The following is a 23,221-nucleotide window of genomic DNA, read 5'->3' as shown; positions in this document are numbered from 1 at the left end:
CGTTTGCTCAGAATGAGCCGGTGGTGGGGGCGTGTAATCGGCCCACTCTGCTATGTCTTCAGAGCTTACTGTGTGATCAGGGGGTGGGCTTATTAGATGCCCAAATGCCTTCCTATGGGAAGGGGCCATATGAACGTAGGGTACCATGTTGAAAATGTCAGTGTGCAGAGAGGCAGTGCTATGGAAAGCCTGTGTCAAGGTGGTGTTAGGTCAGGAATACTGAAGCCCAAATGGCATTGCTATGATGGTTCTTACTATGAGAATGCATTTCAGTGGGTGATACATTTGAAAGGCAAAGAATCATGTAAACCAGTGGTACCCAACGTTTTTGGCACCAGGGACCGGTTTCATAGAAGACAATTTTCCCACAGATGGTTGGGGAGGGGAGGCAGTGGTGGGGGTGGTTTCGGGTTGAAACTATTCCACCTCATTCTCATAAGGAGCACGCAGATTAGATCCCTGGCAGGCATGGCTCACAACAGAAACTATAGGCATTCTATGAGAATCTCATGCTGCTGTTGACCTGGTAGGAGGCGGAGCTCAGGCGGGAATGCTCTTACCCGTGGCTCACCTCCTGCCACATGGTCGGGCTCCTCACAGGCCAGGGACGCATGCTGGGCTGCAGCTGGGGGGTTGGGGACCCCAATGTAAACAGTGTGAGGGCGGAGGTCGTCAAAAGATTTTTGAGTTTCTTGTTGTTTCATTTGCGCTTGTCTTTTATTGACTGCCTTATTGGTTAAATACGCCACTAAAAGTAGAGCTGCCTCTACCTGGGAGACGCCTTCTCACAGGTGCCGCCTGAGCCCCGGGGAGTGGCAGGGCCCTGGCAGGTAGGCACATGTCCCATGCAGGTGCCGTGAGCACTGCAGGATTGGAACACCACGCTCGCTGAATGTTCTGCTCAAACCTCGAGATGTTGACGCTCAGCAAGGCCACAGAGGAAACAGGCGTAGAATAAAGGCTCTGGTTCTTGGCACCAAAATTGGTTCTGCAAGGAGCTGGTGAAATTACCAGAAATCCATGATGACACGGAAGATAATTTTTACAATAACGAACTTCCTTCTTCGCCATCTTTCATCATGGTTCATCTGTGCAGCTCACCAGTATCAGCATGAACCATCATCTGCGTGCTCCCACCACAGGGCCCCGTTCTCTGCAGCGTCTCTCTGGGTGAAATCCTCCGGGACCTCATGTCTGCTCCCGACCGCTGAGTCTTAATATCTGAATCAGCAACAGGCTGGATGAAGAAACTGGTGCTCAAGGGACCACTAAGTGTGTGGGGGTAACAAATGCAGCAATTCGGGACCCACCCAGCAGTTTCCAGTGTATCTCACACCCTGTGAGAGGGGTGCTCATAGGCAGCCCAGCGGGGGAAACCCAAGGTCACTGATAGGAGAGAGCAGAGAATTAGCAGGGGTGGGGGAATCATAAAACCAGGAAACGCACCCGGTCATTGCTTGGAAAGAGCTGTACTACCCGACTCTGCATCAGGTGAACGTGGCGTGCAGATGCAAGGCCGGTGCCCCAGAAGCAAGTTTCCCAGGGGGTTGATTTGCTTAAGGGCCAATTCACTAAATGCACCAATGTAAAAGCAATCAAACCAAAGAAAATGTATGTCTTTTAACATATTTTAAATAGGCGGATTGTGTCAGATGGATTCCGGCTCAGTATGTCTCCCCCGATGTGAGCCTCAATCCGCGTCGAAGGATGCTGGCCAGGGTCTGGAGGTGACCTGCACCTTTGCCCGCAGCATCAGGATTTCTTCTCTGTCAAAGCAGAGACAAACAAGCTGACCCAGATCCCTGACATACTGGAGGACGGCGGGCTCGTGACCCTGAGACCCCGAGAGCAGCGTTCCGTCCCCAGGCCGTGGAAGCTCCTGCCCCCTAACACTCCAGGCCGTGCTGTAGACATTCAGTGATGCACGGCCCGACCAGGCTCTCCCTTACAAGGGACCGGTGAGAAGGAAGGGGAAGTCAGCATGTCTTGACCCAGCGCAGGCAGGCATGGATTTGGGAATGGGCTGTTTGCTGCATCGAGTGGGAGGGTTGTTCCTGCCTCCCACAAGGACACAGTGCTCTGCACCATCGAATCACAAACTTGAAGACGTACAAAATTTGAATGTGAGCACCACTGACGTCAGACCAAAGTTTTAGGATAGATTTGACTTGACACCCGCACCCTGTCCCGGGGCTGCTCCGTCAGCAGCCCCTCCTCAGCCTTCGCTCCTCCGGACTCTGCCCTCCTCCCAAATCTCTGTTTGTCCTGGGTGTTCCTTTCCCCCACCCACACTCTCCTGACTTTTCTCTGTGGTTAGTCTGAAGCCTCTTCTTTTTCCTCCTGGCCTGTTGTTGGAATAAATTGCCAACGACAGCTTTTCCTTGAGGGTTTGAGTCCATCTGCTTTCATGGATGCATCTTTCAAATGGTCAAAGAACGAATAAATCCTCCGTGATTTAAACTGCTTCATACCGGAAAGAGTGTTCACTAGCCTCGCCCTGACACCTCATACTGATGAAGATAAAGAAAAAGAAATACAGCCCAGTTAAATCATCATGTAACTAGACCTAAGGCCACACTGTCCATGACAGAAGCTACTAGCCACTTGTGGCTAGTTAAATTAATTATAATAAAATTATAATTAAATAAAATTTAGCTCTTCAATCTCATTAGTCGGACTGCAGGTTTTCAATGGCCACACGTTGGTACACCATATCAGACCTTTGCAGAGGCCAATTTGGAATAAGGCAGCAAAAGTTTTAAAAGTGTGCTCAGCAGCTCCTCTGCTGAAAGTCAGCATAAGGAGAGAATCAGACAAGGGTTACAGGAGAGAAGAACTAGAAAGATCCAAATGTCCAAATCTTCAGGCTTTGCTTAAATACCAAATTTAACAATGATTTAACAATGGGTTGCTCAGCACCAATAGAAATAACGCTATAGAAATAAATTGACGTGAATAGTTCACAAGGCATTGTCCAGTAGAAAAAAGCAAGTTGTGAAAATGTAAATTTATCCCATTTTCCTTTTTTTGTTTTTTGAGACAGGGTCTTGCTCTGTTACCCAGGCTGGAGTGCAGTAGCGCAATCATGGCCCACTGCAGGCTCAACCTCCCGGACGCAAGCAATCCTCCCACCTCAGTCTCCCAAGTAGCTGGGACTACAGGCGTGCACCACTACACCCAGCTAATTTTTTAATTTTTTGTAGAGATGGGGTCTCTTTATGTCGCCCAAGCTTGTCTTGAACTCCTAGGCTCAAGTGATCCTTCCACTTCAACCTCCCAAAGTTCTGGGATTACAGATGTGAGCCATCATACTTAGGCCCATTTTGCTTTTTAAAAAGTACATCAAAAGATCCAATAATAGTAGCAGAAGCTCAGCACCCATTGAGCCCTTTCTGGATGTGGCTTTTTGTGTCATGTGTTAAAGTCTAGCCCCTTCTCTGTCTCCTTTGCTGGAACTTCTTGGACCCCTTAAATCTTCCCTATTGCAGGGTCCAGGGTCCTGGCCTCAACCCTCTTCTCTGCTCTGTGTCACTTCCCCAGTGACCTCCCCAGTGACGGTGTCCAGCCCCAAGGTTTTAAATGACTTCTAGACCAGCTCTGCCCGATGGAACGTTCTGCAGTGATGGAAATGTTCTGTACCTGCAGCTAGGGGCTACTATAGTGGGGAGACAACCCATCTAAACAATGAGTCCCAAATCTACACCCGCATCAGAGGCCTGTCCTCCAAACTCTGACTTCTGTAGACAAAGTCTGCACGACACTGCAGCCAGAGTTTCCCACTGGCATCTCTGTCCCAGCATGTCCAAAACAGAAATTGTCATTTCGCCTCCACCTCCAAGCACCGCCTCTCCATCTTGGATGCAGGCTGGTTGCCAAAATTAAGTCCTCAGGACTCGTGGCTGTCTCCGCTCCTTCCCTCTCAACCCACATCCCACACTCAGCCAGCCCCATGGCTCAGCCATCAAAATACGTCCCCAATACAGCTTCGACTCACCACCCTCACTGCTGGCCTCAGGTCAGGCCACACTGTCTTCCTGTGGACCCACGGGAATCCACCTCCGACCAACACTCACCCTTCCCTCCCTCCACTCTTACTGTCTTGTGGTCCATTCTCCCCAGGGCCCCCGGACTCACCCCTTAAAAATGTGGATCAGGATTGGGCGAGGTGGCTCAAGCCTCTAATCCCAACACTTTGGGGGACCAAGGTGGGCAGATCGCAAGGTCAGGACATCAAAACCATCCTGGTTAACACGGTGAAACACTATCTCTACTAAAAATGCAAAAAACTTAGCCGGGCTTGGTGGCACATGCCTGTAGTCCCAGCTACTCGGGAGGCTGAGGCAGGAGAGTCACTTGAACCTCGGAGGCGGAGGTAACAGTGAGCTGAGATCGTGCCATGGCACTACTCAGACCACAGCCTGAGCAACAGAGCAAGACCCTGTCTCAAAAAAAAAAAAAAAAAAAAAAAAAAATGTGGATCAGGCCATCCCCCAGCTCATAACCCCCACAGAGCTTCCTTTGTGTTCATGATGAAATTCGCCCTCCTCACCCCTGCTCACCGTGGGACCTCGCTCCCACCTGTATTTCCTCCTTAGGGCTTCTCCAGTCCCCAGTGAATCATTTCCTTGTTAGCGTCTTATCCCTGCTGGCATCTAAGCCCCACGAGGGCTCTGTTGCGTTGGCAGCAGCGTCAACAAGCCACTGGCACACTGCTGAACGTGGGATGGCTCCACGTTGGATGATGACCTCTTTCAGCTTCATCTCTGTTATCTCATTTAACCTTCAGACACCCCTGGGTTGTGGTTACTATTACTGTCCCCATTCACAGGTGAGAAACTGAGGCAGGTTGCCCAGCTATGATGAATATCTGGGAAATGTTAACTTTTGGCACTGGCGGGTCTGTCTGCAGTGGGTGATAGCTGGCTCTGCCTGCAGGGGTGACGGCTGGCTATGCATTGTCTCGTATTATTGCTCCTCTTATCTCCTTTTCCCCCATAAACATATATTACATCTAAAATAATTCACTCTAGGCTGAGCACAGTGGCTCATTCCTGTAATCCCAGCACTTTGAGGGGCCAAGGAGGATGGACTACCTGAGGTCAGGAGTTCGAGACCAGCCTGGCCAAAATAGTAAAAGCCCCCCTGCCCCCACCATCTCTACTTAAAAAAAAAAAATACAAAAAATTAGCGAGGCATGGTGGCAGGTACCTGTAATCCCAGCTACTCAAGAGGCTGAGGCACAAGTATCTCCTGAACCCCAGAGGCAGAGGTTGGAGTGACCTGAGATCATGTCATTGCACTCCAGCCTGGGCAACAGAGTGAGACTCCATCTCAAAATAAATAAATAAATAAATAAAAATAAAATAAAATAATTAACTCTAATTCCTTAGTATTAAATATCTAATGTGTGTTCCGACTTTTCTGCCCATCTCCAAATAAGGTCCAGACCCTATATTTGCTTGCTGTCTCTTTTAAGTCTCTATGAATCTGTAAGAATTCTTTCCAGCTCTCTCTCTTTTTCCTTTGAAGCTTATGTGTAGAAGAAAGCTAGCTGTTTGCTTTTGTTGAATTTGTCACGATCTGGAGTTAGCTGAGGACATCCCCGGAATGTTTGCACCAAAGTTCCGTTGTCCATGGCTTCCTGCAAGCTGAGTTCCATAGAAGTGGTCCTCAGGGTGCTCTCGTCTCGAGTGTTTTAGATTCATTCATATCACTTGGTTATTAAGAAGGTTTGAAGTACAGAAAAGATCATCACCTGTTACTTTTTAACATTCTACAAATACAAAGCAGGGCCAAAGTAAAGCTTCTTGAAGGGAACACCGATTAATAGTCACAGCTTTTTAACTCCCTCTGTCCCTGGAAGAGCCAGGAACTTCTCGGGCACCCATTGCTATCCTGGACCCAAGGGACCTGGGGCTGTGGACAAGAGGGGCAGGTCTCCACCTGGGGGCCTGGGAGCTCGCCCTGGTGCTTATTCATGTCTTGCTTTGTATCATGCTTGTATCAGCTCCTTCCAGTAACTGCATTCTGCGTTTGTTAGGATGCCCCTCCGCTGTGGCTAAGGTAGAAATTAATGGATATTCCCCAAGTCCAGGAAGAACTGTGAGACTGTGCATAGCCAGACTTGGGTGACTCATGCCCTGGGGGAAAGACTGAAGCCCAAATGGAACACCCTGTTTTGAAGGACACAGCCCACAAATCAAATATTAGGCCTGCCAGCCTGCCCTGGAAAGGCAAATAGGTGGTGGCATGGATTTGTGGTCTCTGAAAACACAGGAGGCTCCTGAGAGAATCTGTGAAGGGTCTCCAGGACGAGACACGGCCAAACGGTGGCTGGCTTTAAAAACAAAATTTTTTTTGGCCAGGGTCAGTGACTCACGCCTATAACCCTAGCACTGTGGGAGGCCGAGGCAGGTAGATCACCTGAGGTCAGGAGTTCAAGACCGGCCTGGCTAGCATGGCAAAACCCCATCTCTATTAAAAATACAAAAATTAGCCAGACCTGGTGGCCGGCACTTGTCATCTAAGCTATTTGGGAAGCTGAGGCAGGAGAATCGCTTGAACCCGGGGGACGAAGGCTGTACTCAGCCAAGATTGCTCCACGTTGCTTCAGCCTGGATGACAGAGCCAAACTCCATCTCGAAAAAATTATAATGATAAATATAAATAAGTTTTTTACAATAAGGAATTTGAAATCACCCTTAGCTGATCTAGTTGGTGTCACTGACACAGGCAACTCTAGAGATGAAAAAAATCGGGGCTGAAGCAGGAAGTCTAGGGGAACGCTGGACTCAGCTCTTTTACGAGATTCTCTGAGGCTCAGTCTCTCAGTGCCTGCCTTATCATACCACCACTCACTTCCTCTTCATCGTTTTTATCGTCACCTTGGCCTTCTCCTTCAGAGGATCTCCAAGAACTTCAGTGAGTTTCCTGCTCCCTCGCGGTAATTCCTAACACATGTTCCCAGGTTCGGGAGCCTGGATCCCGACGTGGGGTTTCATTTGGTTGCCACGCTTCGGTCATTTGGGCCCTCAATCCTGTGACACTGGGTCTTTAGTGCTGCAGCCCCCAACTCAGGGTCACCGTCAGGAATTATTTTTCCGTTACCTGGGGTCTGTCTTCAGGCTGTTTTCTCAGGAATGGCATGGAGTGTGGATTTGTCTTTGAGGATCTCTGTTCCACATGGCTGGAAGTACAGTCTAAGCTCACACACTTTCTGCTCCTGGATGTGGGGATGCTGCTACCGGTGGTAAGCAGAATAATGCCCCCCAAAATAAGATGGCCCCAATCCCCAGAACCTATGAAATCACGGGCTGTACGGCAAAGGGGATTATGCAATTTTGGCTGCCCACCAGCTGGCCTGGACCTGGGAGATGATCCTGGGTTCCCTGGGTGGGTCTGTTACCATCACAGAGCCTTGGAAGCAGAAGGGATGGCTGGTTTTGAAGATGGAGAAAGGGGCCAGGAACCCACACGCCTGGAGCCCTCGAGGAGATGACCTGCCAGAGAGCAGATTCTCCCTTGGGGGCTCCAGGAGGGGCCACGGTCCTGCTGACACCCTGATGTTAGTTCAGTGAAACCGAGTCAAACTTCTGCCCTCCAGAGCTGGCAGGTAGTGCATTTGCATTGGTTTTTCATTGTATTTTGTTTTTTGAGATGGAGTTTCACTCTTGTTGCCCAGGCTTGAGTGCAATGGTGAGATCTCAGCTCACTGCAACCTCCACCTCCTGGGTTCAGGTGATTCTCCTGCCTCAGCCTCCCAAGTAGCTGGGATTATAGGCATGTGCCACCACACCTGGCTAATTTTTTTTTTATTTTTAGTAGAGACAAGGTTTCATCAGGTTGGTCAGTTTGGTCTCGAACTCCTGACCTCAGGTGATCCACCTGCCTCAGGCACCCAAATGTGCCTGGCCAGCATTTGCATTGTTTTAAGCCATGGAGTTGGTGGCTCTCTGCAATGGCAGCAATAGCAATGGCAACCCTGCCCCATGGCCAGCCCTCAGCCTTGCAGAAGGCCCCCTGCACAGCCTCAGCCCCACTGGAGGCCGCCAGTTCCATCCACCATGCTGGTAGGGGGTTTGCCCACCCTGTAACCAAGTGGTCTTATCAGTCTACACAGGCGTCTCCTACCATCCAGCGACCCTTCTAATCTGAGGACCCAGCTCTTTCTTTGTCTCTTCTTTGGCTGGGAGAGTTTTCCTGTTTTGTTAGGGTGACGTCTGCTTCTGTGGCCTGGTCAAAAACTCACTAACACCCAACCAAGCTGCACGAAGAAAATGCAGGTCTTTTATTTCCCATCTGCTCCTGTTCGTGAGGCCCCAGCCCTTGAGCAGCAAGAGAGTGCAGGCTTCAGCGCTTCAGATCTCCTGGATGCCGCTCACTCACCGGGGCTCTGTTCCTGGCTCAGCTTCTCTCCCAGAGCTCCCCGCTACCCCATCTCTGCTCCCCAACCCCTCCTTTTGGCCAGGCCAGCAGCTGGGCCTTGGGGGAAGGGCTCATAGCCTTCCCAGTGGCTGGGTTGATGGGGTCTGGACTCCACACACTGTCCCCACCTCCGGATGCAGAGTGGAAGGCAGGTTGGCTTGCAGGATGGGGACCACTGGCTGGTACACGAAGGGTCCTGGCCAGGCACTGAGATGCAGGTGGCCCCACCCCTGAGACGCTGATCCCAGCCACGTGCTACGGCCTCTCCATCAACAGTCTCTGCAGTCCCTGGATGCCCCACATCTCAGGCCGTCCTGTGGGAGCGTGGTCTGAGGACTGCAGGGATGCGGACTCCCCGCCACCCCAGCACCCAGTGCAAGCCCCTCATGCGCGCTCCCCCAGGCCTGTGTGCTGGACTTCGGGGAAGGCCACAGTAGGAGCGTCCCCCTGCTGTGCCCACAATGGTGGCCACCAGCCTCTCCAGCCCCGGCGCCCCCCAGTACTCCTGCATGTTGCCACACACTCCTGTCTGGATTCCACCCCGAGAGGGGCAGAGCAGGGCACAGGTCTGACCCCTTCACCCTGCAAGGCTCACCTTTCCGCCCAGACCCCGTCTTAGGAGCAGCTTTCCCTTCCTCTTCCCATCCTGGAAGGGTTTTCCTTCCCCGGTATCCGCCCGTTCCTCAGAGGCTGCCTGGCCTCCCTTGAGGGCAAGAGTGTCCCCTCGGCTGTGCTCTGCCCCACTAGTCACAGCTCTCAGCAGGGTGTCCCGGGGCCATTTGGAGGTGGGAATGCAGAGGACAGGAGTGTGGGTCCCCAGCCCCCAGCACGAGGACAGAACCTCCCTTCCACTCCATGCAGCTCTCCAGGGCTCTGCGTCACCTGGGAACCCACTTTCTCTGCCCTTCCCGCCGTCTCCCCGCTCTCTCCCATCGCTTCCTTCCCTTTCTCCACATTCTGGGGAGAGCAAACTTGACTTTGGAATCAGTGTTTCTCGAACCTTTGGGTCTCAGGACCCCTTTACATTTCCCAAATTACTGAGAACCCCAAAGAGTTTTATTTATACGGGTCATATCTATTAATATTTACCATATCAGAAATTAAAACTGGGAGGTTAAAAATATTTATTTATTCACTCATTTAAAAATAACAGTAAACCCTCTTCATGTTAACATAAATATAATTTTTATAAAAACTGAGATTTTCCCAAAATAAGACTATGAGTAAGCCAAGTGGCATTGTTCTATTTTTGCAAATCCCTTTAATATCTGAAACAACAGAAGATGGCTGAGTTTTCCGCTTGCTCTTACATTCCGTGGGTTGTAACATGTTGTCTGGGCTGTAGTAGCTGGAGAAAATCTAGGCTCATACAGACACGTAATTGAAAAAAGGAGTATTTGAATAGCCTTTGCAGATAATAAACATTATGTTTTGTAACAACATAAAAACCTGGCAGTAGGTAGTCTTTCTTTCTTTTTTAGACAAAGTTCTCATTCTGTTGCCAGGCTGGAGTGCAGTGGCATGATCTTGGCTCCCTGCAACCTCTGCCTCCCAGGTTGAAGCGATTCTCCTGCCTCAGCCCCCTAAGTAGCTGTGACTACAGGCATGCTCCACCATGCCTGGCTAATTTTTGTATTTTTAGTAGAGATAGTTTCACCATTTGGCCAGGCTAGTCTTGAACTCCTGACTTTGGGAGTCTTGAGCGCCTAGTCTTGAACGCCTGCCTCGGCCTCCCAAAGTGCTGGGATTACAGGTGTGAGCCACCGTGCCCAGTCAGTTGGTAGTTTCTTCAAGGTTAATTTCAATGTGGAATCTGAAATCATATTAACAAACTTTCCGTTTTCTGTTTGTTCAAATCCATTGGTTTCTCTTGCACCTGAAATGGATTTTCTACCTCTGGATGATTTTTCTAACACTGTGCATTAATCATTTGGAAAACACTGGCTCACTGAGTTAAGCAGACTTCTCAAATGTGGACACATTTCATTTGCACACCAAAAGAGAATCACTTCTGTTGCTCTCACCAGCATCTCATCAAAAACCTCCCGGTGTTGGAAACTGTCAGGCTCACAGCAAGGAATATATGTTTTCCAGAATCCTACTTTGCGCTTGAAAACTTTCGTTTTATTACTGGCAATAAATACTGTCACTTCTTTTCCTTGAAGTGAGAGTCTCACTTTGTTCATTTTTGAGAAACTATCTGCCAAATAACAAGTCGAAATGGTTCATCTCTCAGTTGTTCTCTCAAGTGGAAATGGCATTTCATGAGAAGTTTCTAGCTCAGGTTGCAATCTGAACAATTGCCTAGTCCCTTTGATAGAAATATCTGTCATTTTTCAACATGTGCCAGAAGGGTTTTCTGTACTACGCCGTGCTCATCATACATGGACTGGGGCCATGGTTCAGAAAGACATAAGTTTTAGTGTTTCATCAAGGTGACTCTTAAATTAAACTGTTTTTTCTTCTCATTTCTTTTGCTGTTTTTGTTTTTTGTTTTTTGTTTTTTGATTTTCTTGAGATGGAGTCTTGCTCTGTCACCCAGGCTGGAGTGCAGTAGCACAATCTTGGTTCACTGCAACCTCCGCCTCCCAGGTTCAAGCGACTTCCCTGCCTCAGCCTCCTGAGTAGCTGAAATTACAGGTATGCACCACTATGCCAGGGTAATTTTTGTATTTTTAGTAGAGACATGGTTTCACCATGTTTCACCATGTTGGTCAGGCTGGTCTTGAACTCCTGACCTCAGGCTATCTGCCTGCCTTGGCCTCCCAAAGTGCTGGGATTACAGGCATGAGCCACACCGCAACTGGCTCATTTCTTTTTCAATGAAGGAGACAATAACTTCCAGTGCCGTTGCGCCCTCTGCTCTGACTCCTGCTAAAGCCTCAGTATTTACTCACCAATTTTTTTTTTTTTTTTTTTGAGATGGAGTCTTGCTCTGTCACCCAGGCTGGAGTGCAGCGGTGCAATCTCGGCTCACTGCAACCTCCACCTCCTGGATTCAAGCTGTTCTCCTGCCTCAGCCTCCCGAGAAGCTGGGATTACAGGCGCATGCTGCCACATCCGGCTACTTTGTGTATGTTGGTAGATAGGGGTTTCACTGTGTTGCCCAGGATGCTCGTGAACTCCTGAGCTCAGGCAGTCCGCCTGCCTTGGCCTCCCAAAGTGCTGGGATTACAGGGGTGAGCCACTGCGCCCAGCCCCACCAGTGTTTCTGGTGCAGGCATCCAAGAGCAAAGAAAGGGCAAAGATGTCTCAGCATCATTATCAAAATAGCTTTGGCTTGTGACCCACCCCCTAAAGGATCTTAGGAACCTCCAGAGGAGAGGTCCATGGACCACCTGGGAGATCACTAAATGAAATCATTGGGCCTAATATTCCCCAGTAGAGATCGTGCCCATGGCCCCTCCACTGTGGCTGTGACTCCTCGCTCTGTCTTCACCAGCTCTTCTCCACCTCCACCAGCAGAGCCAGTGGGCCTCTCATCTCAGCCTGGTTTCCTCCCACGTCTCCTCCATCCCTCTCATTGAGACTATATATACTTTCTTATGCCCCATTCGACACACCAAGCTGACTTGTTTCAAGTCTGTTTCCGATGATGAGTCACATTCAGGAGGGTCTTTTATTCGTGAAGCTAACTTTAACTTGGAGCCGGATGCTGGGCTTTTACCTGTTGAGGAGTGACTTCTAGTCAACCCGATAAGCAGAGGGCGTGGATTGCTCCGGCCCCGTTCGCCTTTGAGGATCTGAAGCTGCGGGTCTGGTTGCTGTGTCCTGGAGTGACTGGCAGCTGTCATTTGTTCTCCCCACATGGGATCTTCTCTGCCCTCCCTTCCTAGTCTCTGGCTATGATGAAGGGAGGTTATGTTTTAAAGAATCTAAAGCAGAGTATTATCCAGTGTCAGCCACTGAAATATATCAAGCTCCAGCTGCTGCCCAGGACTCCTCTGGACTGTTATTTAAGAGAAACTCCTCCAGCCTGAGATGCAGGGCAACGCACACGTCCTTGCTTTCTTCTGGCTGTGCTGGGCCTCGGGGGTATCATTCTCCCGGATACAGAAGAAGAGGTGCTCCCTGGGATAGAGGCTGAACAAGCCCTGTCTGGCAAAGGGGCAGCCTCCAGGTTTTCTGGTTGGTGCAGAGCTGGCAAAGGTGAAAATGGAGGGAGTGAGGCCCTTCCCATCTGGCTCCAGGGGTCTCATGCTCCTCTGTTTGGGGCAAAGGCTCTACCTTGCAGCTTTATCTAGACTGTATTCTGTGGTCGGCAGTATCCCCCTAGATTCCTACAACTGCTTGACCCTTTTTCTCTTGGTTTTTGAAGCTGTGACAAGAGCCTGATTTTGCATCCATCTCAGTGAGTATTTTAGTGAATAGTTGAGAGAGGGAAATCAGTGACGTTCAGCCTGTTCCACTTAAACCAGAGGTGGCCTCCCATCACCTCGTGGATTCCTCTACTCTCCACCTCTGTCACACTCTGGGTGTCCGCATCGAAATTGGTGCACTTCAGAGTTCTCACGAGACAATGGCACCTAGTGTCCTTCTTGTTTTTGTCACTAAGAATGGATTGATTTTATGTCATCTGAAACTGAAAATATTACGTTTGGCAGACATTCTATGAAATCTAGAACAAAAGAAATGTTTTCATTGTCATCCACAGGTACATTTTCCAATAAGTTTGACTTGGCAGGTTCACCAGGAAGCTGTGTGTTATTTAAGCCCGGATGGTCTAGGACAACTGTGGTTTTACTGGGACTTCCGGGTGCTGGATGATTCCTGCTCTGGACACCCACTGAGCCATTTCATCTGTGGTCTAGGGGAGCAAACCTGGGCCTTAGCTCAACTCTTGCCTCCCTGCTGGAAGAGACCCAAAACTGCCTGATCAGGAACTGCCATCTGGCTTTGCCCTCAGGACTCTTTGACCACCCTGGGGAGGGTGCAGGAACCTGTCAACCAAAATTGGTACAATTGTAAGACAGCCACAGAAAGGCTTAAATGCAATGTCATTTCTATGAAATTTCATGTTTCCAATCCATTCTAGCCTACCAAATTGCCTGTTTGAGCTCAGCCCTCAACACAAAGATGCCTGTGTACTTTTGCCCAACTTTGGGTCACTGTTTTCTGCATAGGAAACAGTTGCTGTGTGTGTGTGTGTGTGTGTGTGTGTGTGTGTGTGTGTGTGTGTGTGTATGTGTGTACATGTACACATTTAAAGCCTGTTGCAAAAACAAGATGTCTGATACATTTCTTGTTTCTGATATCTTTCCAAGGGGGTTGAAGGGCAAGATTAAGAAGGAAAGCTCCAAGAGGGAGCTGCTTTCCGACACTGCCCATCTGCAGGAGACCCACTGTGCCCACTGCCTGCAGCCCTACCGGCTGTTCGTGAACAGCAAAAGGCAGTGCCTGGAATGTGGCCTCTTCACCTGCAAAAGCTGTGGCTGCCTCGACCCGGAGGAGCAGGCCTGGCTCTGTGACCCCTGCCATCTGGCCAGGTACGCCCAAGCCTGGAGGTCAAATGACCTTGATAGTTTCTGGATCTGGCATGTCCCTTCCGCGGGGCTAGCTGACGAAAGCTGGATGCACACGTGCGCACACTCGTGTGTGCATGATTTATGCAGGCCTGTGTGCTGCACACAGGCAGTGCCATGGGCCTGTGCTTGTCTCTGCAGAGTTGTGAAGATTGGCTCACTGGAGTGGTACTATGAGCACGTGAAAGCCCGCTTCAAGAGGTTCGGAAGTGCCAAAGTGATCCGGTCCCTCCGTGGGCGGCTGCAGAGTGGAGGTAAGGAGTGGACAGTGGGAAGGGCTTTTCGTTCCCAGGCATTTTAGGAATATTAAAGCATGTTCCTTTGGAGTGTGTGTGTGTGTGTGTGTGTGTGTGTACACGTGTGCATGCGCTTGTCTGTCAATTTCTCCTTCTGGTATCTTACGTGAAGTTGGCTGCTTTTTTTTTAATTTAATTTTTGTAGAGACAGGCATCTCACCATGTTTCCCAGGCTGGCCTCGAACTCCTGGGCTCCAGCAATCTACCCACCTTGGCCTCCCCAAGTGCTGGGACTATAGGCGTGAGCCACTGTGCCCTGTGAAGTTGGCATGTTTTTATGTGAGGTGCAAACATCTGCATCCCACTGGGATTGTCAGAGCACCTCAGAAGTCCTGGGTGCTGTTGAAGTTGCCAATATTTGAAATTGTATTGTTTTCAAGTCTTCAAAGTAAGTTGAAAACTCAAAGCCAGGTTTCTGAAAGCAGCTGCTGATTGAATTGCCAGAGTGCTTGTTAATGCTACATGTTTTCCAAGCCTTTCTTCCCTGGGACATCTGGTTTGGGGCCGAGACTCTGTCTTTTCAACAAACATTTCACTTGAATCTGGTAATTATCAAGATTTAGAGAAATCTGTTGTAATTCAATTGTTTTCGTTTTTTGAATCCAAGTATTTATCTCATGATGAATTTGCAATCCAGGCAGTAGGCTTAAACTAAACAATGTGTTTGCCTATCATATCCCCCTGTAAGGCATTTGGAAGAGATCTTTTCGGGGGGAGGGAGGGAGGATGCCTGAGAGTCTTCTGCGTTTGAGTTTGAAGGGAGCTAACTCAGCGGTGTTTTTGAGAAAGCTCATTGTCCCTGTTACCTGAGTCCCAGGCTTCTGCTACTAAGCCCAGCCAAGCATTCGGGTGGGACATTCCCCACCAAGCCGGGTGTCTGGGGTCTCAGCGTCCTGGATGACTCCATCTGCAGGACCAAGGCGAGTTTCTCCAGGGCCGGGAGGCAACTGCCTGGCCCCAGCAGCTGGGCACATCCAGGGCAGAGGCTGTGCCTCTGGATTGGGGTATCCTCGCCATGCCCCAGCCCAGGTGCCTCCCTCAGGCCTTCTTTCTGGAGAGACACCTTATTCATGCCTGTCCATTAAAGCCAAGTTTGGTTGGAGAAGCGGAAGTTGTCATAGACACCCTCCGGGCATTCAAGCTCTCGCTGGGCCAGCAGCAGGCATTTCACGGCATCTTAACACAGCTTTTAATTTCAGACAGAGGCCACCGAGTGGCACACCTGGAGCAGCACACCGCACACCACAGGGTGGCTGCACGTCTTGGTTGGCGGGAGTGGGGGTGGGGGTGTGGACGAGTCTGGTAAATCACCCAAACCAGGGCGTTCTCAAGAGTAAAAGGAGGCTCCACTGATTACATGCTGCAACAACAAATGTGACTAGGAATGGCCGAAGACATGGGGAGAGGCCATCACCCTGTTCTATGACGCCCAGCAGCAAATCCCACCTCCCCACATGCACATGGCCAGCCCGGGGCCCACTGAAGGGTCTTCCGGCAGCCGACGGCGCTTGGTCCAGCCTCCAGTCACCCCCACCAGGCTTAGGGGCGGAAATGACGCGTAACAGCGGGAAAAGCCACGCTCTCGAGCATCTGAGAATCTCAACCCCAGAGGCAGCTTTTAGGGACTGGGGTGGGCTCAGGAAGCTGTGTCATTTCGAAGGATACAGGGTTTCCGAAGCCTAGCCCAGAGCTGCTGGAGTTCACACCATCCCTCCCAACCTGCCAATTTCAAAATCATCAACACCAAGGGCCAGGAGGTGCCGCTGTGGGGCAACAGAAAACAGCTGTCCCTTGAACTTGGATTCCCAGCAGCTCCTCCAAGTCCCACAGGGGCTGCGTCCCCTGATGCTGGGCACCTATAACTACAACATCAAAACAGGGCGCGGGCAAAGAACACAAAAACTGGGAAAGCTGGGCCTTTTTTTTTTTTTAAGTAGGGCATAAAAAGTTAAGGTTAAGGTTTTGAAACCTGCTCCAGCCAGGGCCTAATGCAGACCTTGTGTGGCTGGTAGGTGGGCCGCTGGGGGTCTTCACTGAGTGAACCTGCAGAGGGCTGGGTGTTTCACCCAGGCTTCCACAGGAGACCCGGCCGGCTCTGCAGGAAGCAGCTTCGATGGAAAGGAAGGAAAACTCTGGGCTGGTCAGTGAGCACACAGCCCCCCGACACCCGCGCCTTCCCTCCCCGTGCCTTTCCCTCAGTGGTAGCTTTGCCTGGCAGTGCAAGCTCACCTGACGTCAACACTAAGTTCTTTATGCTCACGTGGTTCTATTTTTGTTTTCTCCTCCCTATCAAGAGTTTTCAGAAAATCTCTGTTCTGTGTCAGGAATGAGGAAAATTTTTTTTTTTTTTTTTTTTTTTTAGCATGACTTGATTAGATAGATAGGATAGTGTTACCCAAACCCTTGGTTCAAGTGCAGAGTGATCATAGGGGTCAACAAGAAAAGGATCCCTGAGCTCGGGATACTTCCTCTTCATGTTCATCTTGGGGGCCAGGACATCAGCCTGACAGGCGGGCCCCCAGGCCCCGGAAAGCCCATTTCCACATCCCCGGATGCAGGGGGAGGTCACACCTCAGGGTCTCTGCCTGGTGGTTTGGGATGCATCTCTTCACGGTACTCACTGTCCAGAGAGAACAAAACTAAAACCAGGTCTGCTCTCTGGCCCCATCACCTGGGCACATTCAGAGCCAAAAGCTTTGACCTTCTGAAAGTTTGCAGAAAAATCAATTTGTGAAAGGCAGATTCACTGGACAAAAGACATAGAAATGTGTTCACCATGTATACGTGGGAGCCTTCAGAATGAAGACCCACGGATGCAGGAAAACTGTCCACTTTTATGCTTAAGTTCAAGAAAGGATGGACAGCTTGTGAAAGAGGATCATACAGCAAGGCCAGGTCTACTGCTGACAGGCTGAGGGGGGCCCAGGAAGGCCTGTCTGTCTACAATCTTCTTTGCCTTTCTTCCTCCAGGAGTGGAGCAGGACCCTTTCCATTCCTGGAGGAAGAAGATTAAAGTCAAGCAAGGAAAGTCAAATAATTGCTTTTTTTCTTCTTCTTTTTTTTAAATATGGGGTCTCACTGTGTTGCCCAGGCTGGTTTTGAACTCCTGGGCTCAAGCAGTCCTCCCAGTTCAGCCTCCCAAAATGCTGGAATTACAAGCATGAGCCATGCATGCCCAGCCAGATTTCTTTATGGCTGGTTTTTACAAGAAAAGTAGAGAGAACGTTAGAGTGAGATTTGTGTGTTTAATGGCTGGCTTTGGGAGAGAGGGATTTTGGTTTCTATATCCTGCCTTGGAGAGAGGGATTCTACTAGTTTCGATGGCTGGCCTTGGGGGAGAATGGGCCTGGGAGACAAGAGAGCAGAAGGTCAGAGAGATGCTTGGCTTCTGAGGCTGCTGCTGAGGCCTCATTGGGGAACATTGTTTTGTGAGCCCCAATAGCACTGCCAGCCGGGCAGGCCTCCGCTGAGTGCATAAAAACAGACCTGGCCGCGCTCAGACACAGGCATCTGCAGGCCCCCTTAAGACCCTTGACAGTTTTTATCTTTAAGGGAAATATTTAAGTAAAGAATATACCAGGCTGCCTCCCCCATCTCTCCTTCCACTGGGGAAACTGAGGCCCACTGAGACCAGGCAGGCAGCCGTTCCCCTTGACTCACCCCAGCATCTTCCCAGACTTTCCTAAACGGCAGCAAAGTGGTGAATGGCCAAGGCAGCTTCAGTCAGGGTGGGCAGTGACAGTGTGTGCTTGTCACCTGATCTCAGCTGCTTGTTATAAAGTCCGTCCAGATTTCCAGTTTTGCCAATTGGTTGACTCTTTCGATCTCCATATTATGAATGGAAAACTGGACAATGAGACTTGATTTTCCAACCCATGTAAAAGACTTCTGCTGGCTCAGGACAGAGCCTGAGAACATAGAGCTGCCCAGGCCCAGTCGATGGTAGAATCGTGAGCTGGTGTAGACAGCAGGGAGGAGGGTGTGTGGCACTCTGGTGGGTGAAGGGAGGTACACAGCGAGGTCTCCATCTCGAGGGAGGCTTTGGAAGATGTGTCAGTGATTGATTCAGCATCCACTGAATGCTTGCCAGGTGCTGGGTCCTGGGCTGTCCTGAGGCCACCCCAGGCTGTGGAAGAGGCAGACCCTGCTGTCCCCACTTGGGGACAGTCAGCACAGCCAGTCCAGCAAATAGGGACACTTGTGCCTCTGGGACTGAAACCTGCAAGGCAGGAGCTTCCTGCCAAGGGGCCCCAGCCCCGAGAGATGAGGATAGGAGCTGTGGGGACCACAGGTGGGCCAGTCGGGGAAAAGTCTAAAGCAGAAACCACACGGTCATTTCATATGAGGAACTGGTTCAAATGCTGTTAATGGAGAATGGGAAAGGAGATACCACGTATCAGGGGTCATAACTGCAGAAATGCCTGCATCCCCACAGCCACCAGGACTGCGAGCGAAGGGCAGAGGCTGGGGTTAATAGAAACAGGGAGCTCCAAGGAGGCCCCCCAGGGGTGGGACCCAGCCCTCCAAAACAGGAATGCTGCTGGCTGGTGACCGTGTCTCAGGGGCCGCGACGAAGCTGGACCAGCTATCAGGGTCAAGGGCTTTGGACTGGAAGCCCCAGAAAGGAACACATTCATTCTTCCTTTTCCCACTCTCACTCGCTGGGGGCTGAGCCCTCAGAGAGCAGCGGGCCAGGCAGAGGTGTGGCATGCAGGGCCAGCTCCTGCATCATGGAGCAGAGAGTGAAGGTGGCTCTGAGGCCACCCCGGGCTCCGCACCCACAGTCCTGCAGCCCTTTGCAGCTGACAGTGCACGCTCCAATGCACCAATGCCTGCTTGTTCCCACCTGTGATCCCAGAGGCACAGAGAGCCAGGGGTAGGCCCCAAGGCAGGGGTATCCAGAGGCAGCAAGGCCTGGCTGGGCCTGGAGGATCTGAGCTCCACAGTGCCAGCTGTGCCCTCGGCAGCCCCTGGAATACAAAGGTGGATGGTCCACAGGGCCTCCCAGTGCTAAACCCTGGGGTCCCTTTATTGAGTCACTTGGCACAGTCCCAGCACAGGCCAGGCCAAGGTGAGTGGGAGAAAGGAGAAAAAGACCATGAACTGTGCTAGGGAGGCCAGGCCCAGTAGCTCAGTGTAAGGAAGGAACCCTGTGAGGCAGAAAAAGGAGAGGAGGCATGAGTGCTTTGCCTCACCTCCCTCCCTGCAGTGCTGAGGCCAGACCTGCTGACCAGCAAGTGCTATGAGCCTGCCGGTAAAGCCATGTGTTTGGGAGAACATGACTTTGTTCCAGGTCTCCTTCACACTCTACAGCTCCAGGGTCTTCCCACTGCTCAATAAGTACAATCCTGAAGACATGGTCAGACCTGTTGGCAACAACGATTGGTAACATTGGCAACTGATTGGTGACATTGATGCAGAGTACGGTTTTTATACTGTAATTCAGACCAGCTCTAAGTGATGTTTCGATAGGTCTATGAAAGGCCAGCAGGGAGCCTTGTCTGGATGTTTCTCAGTGAGTGGGTGGATTGTGGGAGAGGGAGAGATGGATGGATGATGAATGGATGGATGGATGGATGGATAGGTGGATGGATGGGCAGCTAAGGTGGTAGGTGAGTGGATGTATGGATGGGTGGGTGGGTAGATAGGTGAGTGGGTGACAGGTAGATGGATAGATAGATAAGTGGATGGATGGATAGATGGCTGAGTGGATGGATGGATTGGTGGGTGGTTGGGTAGGCAGCTGAGTGGATGGGTAGATGATGAAATGGGGGGGATGGGTGGTAGGTGGATGGATAGATGAATGGATGGATAGGTAGGTGGATGGATGGATGGATAAGTGAATGAGTGGATAGATGGGTGGATGCATGGATGGATGGATGGATGCATGGATGGATGGATGGATGGATGGATAGGTAAGTAAGTGGATGGGTGGATGGAAGGATAGATGAATGGATGGATAGATATCTGAGTGGATGCGTGCATTGGTGGGTGGATGGGTGGGCAGCTGGGTGAATGGGTAGATGAATGAAAGAGAGTGGGATGGGTGGTAGGTGGATGGATAGATGAATAGATGGATAGGTAAATGGATGGGCAGATGGGTAGGTGAATGAGTGGGTACACGGATAGATGGACCACTGATTGACTGAGTGGATGAATGGATAAATGGACTGATAGGTGGGTGGGTTCATGGATGAAGGAGGGAGGGATGGATGGGTGGGTGAGTGGATGAGCTACTGATTGATTGGGTAGATGGATTGATGATGAGCGGGTGGATGGAGGGATGGATGGATGAATACATGGGTGGATGGGCCACTGATTGAGTGAGTGGACGAATGAATAGATGGGTGGAGGATAGGTAAGTGGGTGGGTGAGTGGATGGTTGGATGGATGCCTGCATGCATGGATGAATGGGCTGCCTATTGAGTGGGTAGATGAGTGGATAAATGGGTGGGCGGGTAGGTGAATAGATGGATAGATGGATGGATGGATGGATGGATGGATGGATGGATGGATTGGCAGATGGGTAGATGGAGGGATCCATTTCTGGGTGGATAGGTGAGTGAATGGATGAAGGAGGGAGGGGTTGGTAGGTGGATGGATAGATTAGAGGATGGGTGTGTGTATGGACTGACTAATGGCTTGCTTCTAGACTGGCTGTCCTTGGGTGGAGTCATGCAGGTATCTATTGCAGCGGGGCCTGAGCCAGTCTCCAAAGAGAGAAGTGAAGACAGCGAGCAGACGGATGACGATGGAGAGCAGGACTCAGAGGCCCAGGCCCAGCCCCTTGGCAGCAAAGTAAGTCATCTCCAGTCACCCTCTCCTCAGCCACCTCGATTCCTCCCCACAGCTGGAACCTCGGGTTCTGATTTTCTGAAAACCTCGATGCTCTCCCCACAACTCCACTAGCTCCTACTGTGTGAGCATCAAGAACCCGCCGCCCTTTCCCAGGCCTCAGTAACCTCTCAGATCATTGGGCACCAAGCAGCAGCAGTGCTTCCACCATCAGAAGCCTCAGAAGCCGTCTGTGGGTGGGCACAGCCTGCTGAATGTGTGGCGAGAGTCCAGGGGAACACAGGTACAGTGAGTGCAGGGGGCTGCTGTAGGCAGGCAGGGGTTCTGGAAGGCTCTCAGCGTCCTGAGAGCAGCCGCCTTTGCAGCTTTCAGGAAAGTGGACCCTGACTCTCCTCTGAGATGTTTTCTTCTTCTGGGTTTTTATTCTTTTTTTTTTTTTATTTTTGGCCAACTATGAGCCTTGTGTTTGTTCCTGTGTTCACATGTTGTCTAACTTATGGGAGAGAAAAGCAATGTAGCCCCTGGGTTTTGGGGTGGAATACAGAAAGGGGCAGCAGTTGGAGGAAGTGGCTGAGTGGGTGAGCAGGGGTTCAGACTTAGACGCTAGGAGAGAGACAGGCCAGTGAGATTCAACATGAACCAGGTCTTCGCAGTTGCTATAGGAGAACATCATCATCTTCCGCTTAAGAACATTTGATTCATGCTATGTATGAATTTCCCAGAATGCTCTCCAGTGCCTGGAATATTCCCTACATGATAGATCAGTTTAAAGGATCAAAATAATTATAATGAAGGAGGGGTTTAGAACTAAAGGCAGGCTCTTGCATCTAAAGAATGAGGAACTCTCAGGAGCTTGCCCACCTCTGCCCCACTTAGCCATCGCATCCCCCTTACCCAAAGCCCCAGGGGTCCTCCCCTCTCCCAGCCCTGGAACAGCCTACCTGCCCCCAAGGTGGGGCCCTTGGGCAGGGGCAGGAGTTCGGCTCAGTTTCCTTCTGCTCAGTCAAGGTTCTAGAGATGCAGACCTTGCGTCCCGGGGGGGATGGGCACTGTGAACACCAACCAGCTCCCTCTACGGGCTCAGTCAGGTTTGTTCCTAGTGGAGGAGGTGGATGTGCTGGAAGAGGAGCCTGCCTCGCCAGCCTGGAGGCTGAGTGCAGGGTTGGGGAGGTGCAGGGTGCTTGGTCCTCTCCCTCAAGCTAGCCCTGACTTGAGTCTTGCCTTGTCTTGTGCCTGCTAAGAAAAAGCGCCTCCTCTCCATCCGTGACTTTGACTTCGAAGGAGACTCAGATGACTCCAGTCAGCCTCAAGATCACTCCCTGCACCTGCCCTCAGTCCCAGCGACCATGGACAGCCTGCAGGTCAGTGGGTCCTCGTGTCTTTCCCCTTCCCCTCCCAGGAAACTGGGTGGCAGGTGCTCACGCCTTGGGTGAGGGACAGCACTCTGGAAGAAGTGTGTGATGGCCACATAGTCCCACCTGGCTCCCAAGGCATGACAGGGAGGGGGACAGTTGTGGGGAAACAGGATCCAGAGACCTCACACTCCCCCAGGATTAGCATGTCTGGAGACACTGAGCAGGCAGCTTGGAGAAGTGAGGGCTGATGCAGGGCCCTGAGGCTGGGCGGATGAGCTGCGGGACCAGGGAATGGTATCAGTGCTTGGCGCAGAAATAAGACAGAACCCTCAAGACTCAGGAGGGCAGGACAGAGAACGGCATCTCAGGTGGAGTCAGACAGGGCCTGCCGTTGTGCCTGCATCTCGATCTAGTGGGAGGGGAACATACATTTTATTGACCAAACTAGGACCATCCTATGATATGGGCTACTATTAATAATCACACCTGGACGCAGGGCAATGGCAGGGGCCATCCAGGCGAACAGGACATGTGGCTACCTTACTCATTAGCTGTGTGGCTTTTGTCTCAGGAACCTCTCCAAGGTGCTGATTAGTGATAGTTGCTGGTTGATCATTATTTGTTAGTATGTTGCAATTGAAATTACTCGGGTAATAGATTAGATAATTAGGAGTAGTGTTAGAAGGGATGGGATACAAAAAGAGAGAAAGTAGGCCAGGCACGGTGGCTCACGCCTATAATCCCAGCACTTTGGGAGGCCAAGGTGCGCAGATCAGAAGGTCAGGAGATGGAGACCATCCTGGCTAACATGGAGAAACCCCGTCTCTAC

The 23,221-nt window shown here is 50.9% G+C and overlaps 1 protein-coding gene across 8 annotated transcripts in view; it reads left to right on the top strand.

The window, feature by feature from the left end:
- MLPH (melanophilin) overlaps window positions 1–23,221 on the top strand; it is a 69,911-nt gene that overhangs the window by 9,424 nt on the left and 37,266 nt on the right. For 4 of the 8 annotated variants that reach the window (XM_074398803.1, XM_010347228.3, XM_074398802.1 and 1 more), the window contains exons 3-6: window positions 13,689–13,910; window positions 14,088–14,200; window positions 20,895–21,040; window positions 22,279–22,398. In XM_074398803.1, the coding sequence (XP_074254904.1) occupies window positions 13,689–13,910; window positions 14,088–14,200; window positions 20,895–21,040; window positions 22,279–22,398 (601 nt within the window). The remainder of the gene's footprint in view (window positions 1–13,688; window positions 13,911–14,087; window positions 14,201–20,894; window positions 21,041–22,278; window positions 22,399–23,221) is intronic. The other 4 variants (XM_003936748.4, XM_074398805.1, XM_074398804.1 and 1 more) reach the window with 2 other exon arrangements.

The sequence above is a fragment of the Saimiri boliviensis genome, chromosome 5 (assembly GCF_048565385.1).
Source record: "Saimiri boliviensis isolate mSaiBol1 chromosome 5, mSaiBol1.pri, whole genome shotgun sequence".
Taxonomy (NCBI): domain Eukaryota; kingdom Metazoa; phylum Chordata; class Mammalia; order Primates; family Cebidae; genus Saimiri; species Saimiri boliviensis.
Note: the sequence above shows the minus strand (reverse complement) of the source record. Positions and strands in the feature narration are given on the sequence as shown.